Here is a 12,214-nt window from a genome sequence, read left to right as displayed (position 1 = left end):
GAAGTCTTCCTGCACAAGGTAGAAACAGGGAGGTAAGCAGTTGGAGCAGGGGAGGAAGAAAGTTTTAGATGGGGTTGACAGCCAGAGAATATTCTCCAGATAATAGTAAGTTGTTGTAGTTGGAAGGAACCTTTGGGGTTGCCTAGTCATTTTTATGGAAAAAACTCATGCTTTGAAGGGTTCAATGACCTATCCAAGTTACACATGTATGTGGCTCAATGAATACAGCGCAGGGCCTGAGAGTCAGGAAGACAACTCTTCCTGATTCAAATCCAGCCTCAGACATTTGCTAGCCGTGTAACCTTTAGCAAGTCACTGAATCTTGTTTGGCTCAGTGTCTTCATCTGGAAAATGAGCTGAAGGAAAGAGCAAACCACTCCAGTATGTTTGCCAAGAAAACTTCAAATGATATCATGAAAAGTTAGTCACAACTGAAAAATAACTCACCAAGTTTACATTGGTTTCTCTTACTATGAATTCAGTGTACCAAGCAACTCTGCACAATCAATTTCTCCTGAATACATCTTGGCATTTTTCTTTGTTCCAGATCTAGAATGCTACCTTAAAAGCATTTTGCCAATGCAATTTAATAATAATAATAATAATAATAACAATAACAACAACAATAATAATGTTTTGTACTTTATTTTCAAAGACCACAACATCAGGGAGATGATGTCATGGAGTTCTAGGCTAAGTCACTCTCTCCTCCAGAGTTATCTGGGTCCAGTGACCAGATATGAATTAGGACAATTGGAGATGGCCCTGGATGAGAGGCAATCAGGGTTAAGTGACTCATCTAAGATCATACAGCTAGTAAGAGTCAAGTGACAGGACATGACTTGATATTTGGCTGTAACCGTAGTCTTACTTAGTTCTTAAATTTTTCTCTTTTAGTTATTATGTGTTTTAAGTCTTATGTTCTTCCTTTAGAAATTGTTAAGAAGCCACATCTGATGTTTTAAAACCTAGGAAAATTAATGTGACTTAGTGCTGTATATAACATATGCTCTCTCATAGGAAAAATGTGGTCCAAAATAACATAGGTAGGACTCAGTTAAAAATCTAGACATTTTCCAAAAAACAAACCCCATGTACTCTGTTTTGTCTTTGTTTTTATGCCACTAGACTAAATGTGTCCGAGCAGTAAATTCAAAACATTTCATTTGATTAAATTGTAGAAGTAGTAATTAATACTTTACAATATAATCTGATTAATAAAAAATAAATAACAAAAAAATTTTTAAAAAGTCAAGTGAGTGAGGCTGGATTTGAACTCCAGTCCCCCTGACTCTATCCACTGCACCATTTAAGTTCTATCTCAAACTACTAGTCAATTACAAATCCCACAGACACTCAACCCACTAAGTGTCCATCAACAACAACAAAAAAGCATTGAGAATGTGTTTTTAAGGAAAAACAAAGAAAAATCCTGAGAATCCTTAAGGAGCATTCCTGCAGAATTCCTTGATTTCCCTAGATTGAGAAGGTAACTTTAGCAACAATTAATCAAAAAGCACTTATTAATCATCCAGATGCCCTACAAGGTACTATTAAGTACTTTCTATCTGACCCACAGCTGTAAATGCTAAAGCTAAATATAAGGGAGCAAGGGAAAGATTAGCACTCCAGAAGTTTATATCAAAATGGTTGCTGTTGCTTCTTGCCCTTCTTTCTCAAAGAAAGCCAAAGTCAGGGAGGTGGTGCCATGACTTGCAAGTGAATTGGATTTAAGTGAGGGAGGGCAGTGAAAAGTCACCAGCCTCATCACTTTCTCCTCCAGAGCCATCTGAGTCCTGTGGCACCATATACATCAGGATGATTGGAGACCCCTATGCAGTGGAAGACACTGGCGTTCTTTAAGCTAAGGTCTTACCCAGGTCTCAGTTTGACTGAGGCCCATTCAATGATTTAAGCTAGTTAAGACATGAGGCATAAAATGACTTCCTTTACCTAGTTAAAAAAATTATCACGCATGTACAACCTTTATTAGATTATTTCTTATGTATGGAGGGAGGGGGAGAAAAGGGGAGAAATATTCACAAAAATGAATGTTGAATACTATCTTTACATATAATTGGAAAAACAAATAATTTTTTTTTAAAAAGAAAAAAAAATCAATCTGGGAGAGGAAGATTCTCAGGATTTCTGACCAAAACAAAAACATTTGCTAGTTACATTGACTCAGAGCCAGTGGGTCCAAACAATGACCAAGTGAGGATTGAGCTAGGACCTATTGTAACTGTAGAAGACAATGTAAAACACAACTCTAAATGTGGCAAATAAAACAGTAAGGCAATTCCAGATTCTGTCAATACAAAGATTAAAAGTAAAATAGTTCCTGCCCTCAAGGATTTTACATTTTAGTAGGGAATACATTTAAATAAAATAAATATAAAGACAATTTTGCAGGTGGAGGTTACAGTAGGTTGTGTAAACAGAAAAGGCTTTGAATAGAAGGTGGAACTTGCCCAGAGTGTCAAGTAATTCATAGAACAGGAGAGCAGGAGAAAGAGCATTCTAGGCTTGGGAAAGGAAGCTGCAAGTGCAAAGGCAGAGATGACTGAAACATATGTGGAAAGGAGTAATGAAGAGGACTGATAGGAAAGAACTAGATTCCAGTTTATATTTATATTTGAGAGGTAAAAGAGTTACAGGAGTTTGTTGAGAAGAATGGGAGTTTCATATCATTACCAAAGGCTTTAGGTAAATCACTTTGGTGGAGAACAAGTAGGGTGTTGGTGAAAGGTGCTCAAAATAAAAATTACTACTTGAATAAAAAACATATAGTCTGTACAATGGGGCAGCTATGAGATGCAGTGAACAGAGCACCAACCCAGGAATCAGAAGGACCTGAGGTCAAATTTGACCTCAGACATTTAATAATTACCTACCTGTGTGAACTTGGGAAGTCACTCAACCCACTGCCTTGTGAAGAAGAAGAATGTTCCTTTAATACTGTTCCATATTTCCAAAGTTCCTTGAGGTTAAAATTTTTTATTTAGATTTATTTTCCAATGAACTAAAAGTTATCAGAACAAACCCATTGACTCCAAGGAAAGTAAATACATATTTACAAACCACTCCTAAGTAGTAGACATAATAATAAAATAAAATGAATGAAGGTATTTTTAGGTATTCAATAAAAGTTAAGTAGGGGAAGGACATTTGACTGACCATAGAAGTACTTTCTACACAGAATATTTGGAGAAAGCAGGAAAAGTGAAAGAGTAGACACAAAAATCTACCTCTAGGCAAGATGTGAAAGTCTCAGGTTTGTGATACTTTCATGATTTAAAAGACTCCTTGAAGGAAAAGACAGAGCATGGAAAGATTGAATTTTAGCTAAGGGATCTGGGTCCACCCTCACTCTGAACACAATGGGAAACCCTCCTTCCCTAACCCTACATATTCTGAAAAATAGGTCAGGTACTATAAACGCTTCCATGTGAGATGGAAAAGATTCAGAAATAATGCTCACAGAAGCAGAATTGAGTAGATTTTTAATAAAAGGACAAAAATTCCATGTTAGTTGTGCAACACCATACTTCACCTTGTCTAATTGTTCTTTAAGAGAAATAGATGCATATGCAAAATTTAAAGATTATGTTATTATTGAAAAATGTTTATTACACTCATCAAGCATTAAACATTTTCTATGTGTTTATCCTCCAAGGTGCTAACAATAACAGCAATACCAGCACTTATGTAGCTCCTACTATGTGTCAATCACATAAAACCATTATAGCATTCTATTGTTCCAATCATATCCAAGTCATACTAATGTTTTGTTTTGTTTTTGTTTTAAATTTTATTTTTTTTAAGGCAATGGGGTTAAGTGACTTGTCTGAGGTCAAATTTGAACTCAGGTTCTCCTAACTCCAAGGTGAGGCACCTAGCAGCCCCTAGATATGGGATCCTATGAGATCTAAGGCCCCTTCTAGGTTCAAGAGAATACTATAAAGTGGACCAGTAGTTAAATAGCCTAAGCTTTTGTTAGCTCTAGGAACAAGATTGTCCATGGTGACAAAAGCAGCATGACTCGGTTCCTCTATTTTAGAGAAGGGAAAACTAAATTTTAGAGGTTTTAGTGGTGGATACACTGAATCACTAGCAGACCTCGGAAAATCTCAGACCAAGACAAGTCTCAAAAAAGTTTGTGAATAATAGTTCCTAAAATATATCCTTATACATTAATTTTCTTGACATTTAAATCTGTCCTGAAAGTTGTTTCTAAAATAATACTTAATAGATTGAAATCATAGGGGGAAACAAGTCTTTTGGGATTCAAAATTCTTTTCTGACATACTATTAAAAAAAGTAGCTCACTTTATATACTGGGCTAAAATGATTTTGCAGAGTGTTCTCTTATACATTATTTGCCTACCATTCTTTTCATGTAAAAATATGGGATGTCCGAAAAGTCAATGCAATTTTCTGTTATCGAAAGCTTAAAATTGCCCTAAGATATTTAGGACATTCTGTACAGAGAAACTCCTAGATCTTAAGTCTCTTCTTACATCTCTGCCTTTGAAACTATAATTATCTCTTCTTAAATCCCTCATTTGAGTTAAAAACAAAACAAAACCAAAAAACCTACTGGTTGGTCTCCACTTAAGCCAGATGTGACAATAGGATTACTTTGTACAAATTATGTCCCAACATGGCAGTGAAAGAGGTGGGTCCGAGGAGAGCAACAATCATTATTCCCAGGGTAAAGATGGGGTTGAAGTTTATATAGATCATGGAACAGTATTCAACTCTCCTAAATTACTACTTGAGAGACAACCACATTGGATGGTATTGGGAAAAGGTCACAGGATTGGAAGATATGAGATGACCTGGGTTTTGCAACAGGCTGTGTGACTTGGGGTTGAAGTAAGGCCTCTCTGGGCTATAGTTTGCTCATATGTAAAATGATAGGATTAGACTGAGGTCTTTTTCAAGTTCCGGATTCTATTGAGCTAGAATTTACTTTTTTGGTGTTTCTTTGGTTTTTGCAAGGCAATGGGGTTAAATGACTTGCCAAGGTCACATAACTAAGTAGTTATTCTGAGGTCAAATTTGAACTCAGGATCTCTTGAGCCCAGTGCTGGTGCTCTATCCACCGTGCCAGCTAACTGCCCTTTGGTGTTTCTTCAAAAAGCAATTACTTATTTGGAACTCAAAATCTTATAAAAAATGAATGTTAAAAATTATCTTTCTGTGTAATTGGAAAAAATAAAATACTATTTACAAAAAAAAGATAAAAAAAGAAAATGTTATCATTGATGGGAAGCAGAGATAAGTTTAGTGATCAAGTAAATAAGTGTCAGATGGAAAGAAGTAATTATCTGTTGACAATTGGAAAAAAGAAAAAAATGAAGGTAGGCAAGAGTTTGCAGGGAAAAAATCCTGGGGCTTAGTGTTACTACGTATCTAAAGCAGTGCTCAAAATAAGAGTTTTGAACCTGGTTTCTATGATTTTTAAAAATTTGATGGCTCTTTCAAAAACACTGATTTCCTTTGTCATCCTATGTATGTTATTTTAAATATTTAAAAACATTCCTCATAAGGCTTTAATCAAAGAGGTTAAGAAGCTTTCCTTTTGATGATCATACTTTTTAACTTTATTTTTCTTTATGTATTTTCTTTTGCAGCATGGCTAATATGAAATTATAGGGTAGAAGAGGAGCAGGAGGGAAATAATTTGGAACCCTTAATTTTTTTAAATGGATGTTAGAAGCCCTTCTTTTAGGCATTCTCCTCCTAATGGTGCAAATCACAATCTATTCACTCCTCCCCATCCTTTTGACTCTTTTGTCATGTCCTCCCCTAAGTCTCTCCTTCCACCCAACATGCCATCTCATAGACTTTCCTAGACTCTGGCTGCTCACCTATCATCCTTTACCCCTTCCAGGAAAGCAGTCCGCATCTTTTTCTATCATACACACATATAAAGCATAAAGGGAATAAAATAATTCTGGTCTATCTCCATTATAGCTGTGGGTGGTGCCTACAGTGTATTAAATCCTAGAGTGAAGAAGATAAATTCAATCTGGCCTCAGATACTTCCTAGTTGCTGTCCTTGAGCATGCCACTTAACCTCTGTCTGACTCAGTTTTCTCATTTGTAAAATGGGGATAATAATTTCCTAGGCCTGTTTTAAGGATCAAATGAGATAATAATCATAAGGCACTTAACTAATGCACATAGGTGGGCACTAATACATGATGATGATGATGATGATGAAGATTAACCCTGATGTTTGCCATCAATGAAGTGACATCATGACAAGCATAGGAATTAGATTTGAGTTGAGGGGGGTGCTATGATAAGTCACTAGCCCCAATTTCCTCTCTGGAGACATCTGGGTCCAGTGGCCAGTTTTGAATCAGAATAAATGGAGAGGTCTCTGATATGAGGCAATCAGGATTAAGTGACTTGCCAAGGTCACACAGCTAGAATTTGAGGTCACATTTGAACTCAGATCTTCAGGGCCCACACTCTACTCACAGCACCATTTAGTTCAAAGGGCTAATGAATCTGAAAAAACCAGCTTTAAACAAATTCCCGAAAGGATACATAAAAATTAACTAAGTAGGAGCAAAGGTAGACACTTATCTCTTTACTCTTTTGTTTTCTAGAAACTCACAATGGCAGCCTATCTGCTTCTTTACATTTTGGTGCAACCTTTGCTTCTATTAACTTTTTCCTATCTTGGTTCATTTAAAAAATTAGGCTATAAATTCAAAAGGGATTCATTGAGCCCTTCCCCCATCTCAGAAACTCTGAAGACACTTTACCATTTTACCACCATTGAGGCTCATCAACTGCATAATTGTAATTAATTTATGGAGAATAGAACTGAGTATGATCATTTCTGAGGCTTTAGTTTCCGTTTCAAATGAAAGCACCTGCAGTCTTTCTGTTGCTGTTGCTTGTTCTACAGGTTCAGGATTTAACCAGTCTGGTCCATGGTTTGGCAGTTACTGCTTCACTTCAACAGTTCACAAAGTCACCTTCAAAGAGTTTTTTTTTTTTACTTCCAATCCTCTCCCTAGTGCATAGGTCAATTTTTTAAACTCTTTCTTGAATTAGCCAGAAGTTTATGGAAGGGGGTGGGGGCAGGATAGGGAAGAATGGAAAAGGAAGGGATTAAGTATTTTATAGGCTCATGCCAGAATTTTTTTACAAATATGACCTTACTTGACCTGTTCCTCACAACTCAGAGAGATTGGAGCTATTAATATCTCCAATTTACAATTGAGGAAATTGAGGCAAGGCAGAAGTTAAGTGATTTGCTTGCCTGTGGTCACACAACTATTAAGTGTCTGAGGCTGGATTTGAAATCAGGTCTTCAAGATTCCTGACCTAGAGTGTTCTAGTCACTGTGACTGATTGTATTTTGGTTTATGTCAAAATTAAACTGAAATGAACAAGAGGTCATTTGATATAATACAAAAAGCAAAGTATTTTCGGGCAGAAGACCGGGGTTTGAGCAACATAACATGAGTAAGTCATATGATCCTCTCTAAGTCTGTATGACTCATCTGTAAAATGAGAATAAATGTATTTTACCTTAAATTTGGCAGGTCACTTTTCTCAAGACAACTCAGTGATCATAGCTAACTTAAACTACTATCAGCCTTATTTTATAGAAGAGGAAAATGAGGCTCGAAGAGGTTAATTTGCTCAAAGACATAGCTGGCAAAGAGTCTAGGATAGAATCCAGATCTCCTGACTCTAGGGCTGATCAGTCACTCAGTCAGCCTGCACTTTTCACTTCTCAGGCTTACAAGATTGTAAGAACCAAGTCATGAGATGCTGTACCTGTAACACTTTGTAAGCCTTTAAGTACTTAACTAAATGTAAACCATAAATACTGTTTTGCCATTTAGTCTTAAGATCAATTAATGTATTTTTTGCAAAATTTTAGCAGTATCTCAGGGGAACTTCAAAATGTGAATTCACCACCAGTTAGGGTGAAGAAGTAGTTTCTACTTTATTCTATCTACTTTATGCTTTTGAGAGACCATTCAAAAAGTCAGAACTGGAGCTGGGCTTTGGTCCAAAGTTCTCTAAATTCCCATGCCACTAGGAGAGTTTCTCTCCTATAGTTTACAAATAACTATATCATCTCCTGTTTGTTTTCCAAGAATTTGAAAATGGTGACACTTACCTTCTAGAGTTTCACACTGCACCAAGTTATTGTAGTCTTGCTGGGTAAGGAGGCAGGCTTTGTGCCCTCGGACCAGCCCCTCCAGGTAGCCATGGTCCACATTGAAATAAAACTCGGCGAGCTGCAGCATGGAGGAGAAGATTGGGTTGATTAAAGCAGAAGCAGACCTCTAGTCCTTTTTGTCAGCCACAGAAGTCTTCTAGGAGGACTGTAAGAGAGGAGATGGAGGAACTAAAGGTTGTCAGCTGATGGTGAGTGGTGAGGGCTTCACTGACTAGTTTCCCCCAGATCCTATAGCCTGCAGCTCAGAACTGCTTACACAACAATACCTAATCAGTCAGACAACAATCCGAACCTCCTTCCAGGCAGCAGATCCCATTTTTGAGAAAGTAATTTCTTACTTTTCTACCAACCCCCCACCACATAACTAGTTCTCACTGTTCCCTTCCTGGACTTCTTAATTCATCAAATATTTATAAAGCCCCTACAATATTCAAAGGCATTGATCTAGGTACTTTCTACTCTAATTTTAAAAAGCAGTTTTGTCCTCCCCTCCTCCCCCCAGGTAATCCAACCCAATTCATTTTTAAAGTACTTGCTGTTATCTTGCCCCACCTAAGATTTAAGGTAGTAGCAAAGAGTAGAACCCATTCTACACATGAAGATCTGCATCTGCTTTGGAGTTTATTGTCCTGGAGAATTCCCAGGGGAAATCTTTCCATTTTAGTCAAGTTATGAAACAACAGAACAAAAGAAAAAAACACAAAAAGTTGAAAATAGTATGCTTCCATTTGTATTGATTCCATCAATTCTTTCTCTTTATGTGGATAGTATTTTCCATCATGAATATTGTGAACTATGTTGCTGAGAAGAGCTAAGTCAGTCATGGTTGATCATCACACAAAGTTGCTGATACTGTGTACAATCTTCTCCTGGCTCTGTTCACTTCACTCAGCAACAATTCATCTAAGTCTTTCCAGATTTTTCTGAAATCTGTGTGCTCATCACTTCTTATAAGTACAATTAATATTCTATTACATTCAGATATCACAATTTGTTCAGCCATTCCCCAATTGATATCCCCTCAATTTCCAATTCTTTGTCACCTCAAAAAGATCTGCTATAAATATTTTAATATATGTAAGTCCTTTTCCCTTTATTATGATCTCTTTGGAATATGGACTTAGTAATGGCATTATTGAATCAAGGGGTTTGTACAATTTTGTAACCCTTTGGGAAGCTAAATAGCACAATGTATAGAGTACCAGCCCTGAAGTCAGAAGGACCTAAATTCAAATTCAGTCTCAGACACTTGACACTAGTTGTGTGACCTTGAGTGAGTCACTTAACCCTGATTGTATCCAAGGCCATTTCCAGTTGTTCTCATTCATAGTTGGCCACCATATGACTCCAGAGGAGAAAATGAGGCTGGTGACTTAGTGCAGCACCCCTTCACTCAAATCCAATTCATGTACTTTATCATGGCATCACCTCCCTGATGTCATGCACTTCTTTGAGAACAAGGAGAAACACCATCATTAATCCTTTGGGCATAGTTCCAATTTCCTCTCTAGAATAATTGGTTCAGTTCATAACTCCACCAACAGTACATTAGTGTCCTAATTTCCACATCCTCTCTGGAATTCATCATTTGCCTTTTATGTCATATTAGCCAATCTGGTAATTGTAAGGTGGTATCTCAGAGATGTATTAATGTGCATTTCTCTAATGAGTAGTGATTTAGAACATTTTTTCCATATTATTATTATGGATAGCTTAGATTTCTTCATCTGAAAACCCCTATTGTATCCTTTAACCATTTCTCAATTAGGAAATGACTTGTATTCTTATAAATTTGACTCATTTCTCTATATATTTGAGAAATGAAGCCTTTATCAAATAGCTAACCTAGAGGTAGCTAGGTAGTAAAATGGATAGAGCACCAGCCCTGGAGTCAGGAGTACCTGAGTTCAAATCTGACCTCAGATGCTTAATAATTACCTAGCTGTGTCATCTTGGGCAAGCCACTTTTGCCTTGCAAAAACCTAAAAAAAAAGAGAGAGATAACCTATAAAAATTTTTACCAACTTTTTGCTTTCCTTCTAATCTTGGTTGCATTGGTCTATTTGTGCAAAACATTTTAAATTTAATATAATCAAAATTATCCATTTATATCTTGTAAAACTCTCTCTTGTTTGATCACAAATTCTTCCTGTCCCCAGAGATCTGAGATATAAATTATTCCTTGCTGTTCTAATTTGCTTATGGTATCATCCTTTACGTATAAATTTTGCACCCATGTTGGCCGTATTTTGATATACAGTAAATACATAGATTGTTCTATACCTAGTTTTGGCCTTTTTATTTTCCATTTTCCTAGCCATTATCGTCAAATAATGATTTTTTTGTCCCTGAAGCTGGGGTCTTTGGATTTATCAAATATTAGATCACTATGGTCATTTACTATTGTGTCCTATGTACCTAATCTATTCCAATGATCCACCATTCCATTTCTTAGCCAATATCAGATAGTTTTGAAGATTGCTGCTTTATAATATAGTTTGAAATCTGATATGGTTAAATCACTTTCTTTTGCATCCCCCCCCCCCCCATGAATTCTCTTTATATTCTTGGCCTTTTTGTTCTTCCACAGCAATTTTGTTGCTTTTTTCCCTAGCCATTTCAAGCAATTTCAAATAATAAATAAATTTAATTTAAGTAGAATTGACAGATATTACATTGGCTCAGCCTACAATTGATATTTTTCCAATCTGACTTTATTTGTATGAAAAGTATTTTGTAACTGTCTTCACAGAGTTCCTGGTTTTGTCTTGGCAGGTAGACTCCAAAGTATTTTATATTGCCTATATTTAGTTTAAATGGAATTTCTCTTTCTATCTATTATTGCTGAATTTTGTCCTTCATTTTCAAAGAGGACTAATGTAGTGTCACTGGAGTTTCTTGATGAAGAGAGTAACATAGTCAGACCTGAGTTTTAGGTATATTAATTTGACATTTTTCTGGAGGATAGCAACCTTTGAGCCTCAGACACTGGACTCAGCAGGAGATGTGGACACACTGGGAGCTGTAGTCACAATCTGCACAGAGGTGCCCCAGGTTATACAGTCATTTCTCCACTGAAAGCAGCAGTGGAATTTGGCAGCCCCCTGTTCACCTCTTGATGGGGTTAGAAAAGGCACCCTAAAAATTGTCTGCTTACCCAACCCTGACTTGATTACCATGTCAGGTGGGGAATCCCACAGTGTGATCAAAACACACAAAAAAATCTACAAAAAATTTCTTTAAAGAAGATTCCACTCACCATTGGTTTATGGAATGTGCACTCACTCATAGACAACACGAGATTAGTAGACCTGAAAGATGAACAACTCATGTTGCTAGAGAAATCAACAGGTATAGTATTCAAATAGCAGCCCTGAGTGAAACAAGACTGCAGATGAAGACCAGGTTATTGAAGTAGGAGCTGGATACATGTTTTTCTAGAGGGGGTTGTAGTAAAAGGGACTGCCATGAAACTGGGTTAGGTTCTGTAAACAAAACTAATCTAGTCTTAGAAAAACACAACATAATTGAACATATCAATGTCAAAACTAACAGAAGTCATATGATTATCTCAAATGATGCTGAAAAAGCCTTTGATAAAATACAGCATGCATTCCTATTAAAAACACTAGAAAGTTTAGGAATAAATGGAGTTTTCCTTGAAATAATAAATGGTATCTGTCTAAAACTACCAACAAATATTATATGTAATGAGAATAAACTGAGCATTTCCAATAAAATCAGGGATAAAACAAGGATGCCCACTATCTCCATTATTGTTCAATATAGTATTAGAAGTGCTAGCTGTAGCAATAAGAGAAGAAAAAGAAATTGAAGGAATCAGAATTGGCATTGAGAAAGCAAAGCTTTCACTCTTTGCAGTTGATATGATGGTATACTTAGAGAACCTGAGAAAATCATCTAAAAAAAACTCCTTGAAGCAATTAACAAATTCAACAACATAGCAGGATATAAAATAAACCCACATAA

The 12,214-nt window shown here is 36.4% G+C and overlaps 1 protein-coding gene across 1 annotated transcript in view; it reads right to left on the bottom strand.

Moving 5' to 3' along the window:
- The window catches only part of ATP6V0D2 (ATPase H+ transporting V0 subunit d2), a 29,688-nt gene extending 21,199 nt beyond the window's left edge, over positions 1-8,489 (bottom strand). The window contains exon 1 of the mRNA XM_074206306.1: positions 8,162-8,489. Coding sequence (XP_074062407.1) covers positions 8,162-8,291 — 130 coding nt within the window. The 5' untranslated portion in view covers positions 8,292-8,489. The remainder of the gene's footprint in view (positions 1-8,161) is intronic.
- Between the last annotated feature and the right edge of the window lie 3,725 nt (positions 8,490-12,214).

The sequence above is a fragment of the Macrotis lagotis genome, chromosome X (assembly GCF_037893015.1).
Source record: "Macrotis lagotis isolate mMagLag1 chromosome X, bilby.v1.9.chrom.fasta, whole genome shotgun sequence".
NCBI classification, from domain to species: domain Eukaryota; kingdom Metazoa; phylum Chordata; class Mammalia; order Peramelemorphia; family Peramelidae; genus Macrotis; species Macrotis lagotis.
Note: the sequence above shows the minus strand (reverse complement) of the source record. Positions and strands in the feature narration are given on the sequence as shown.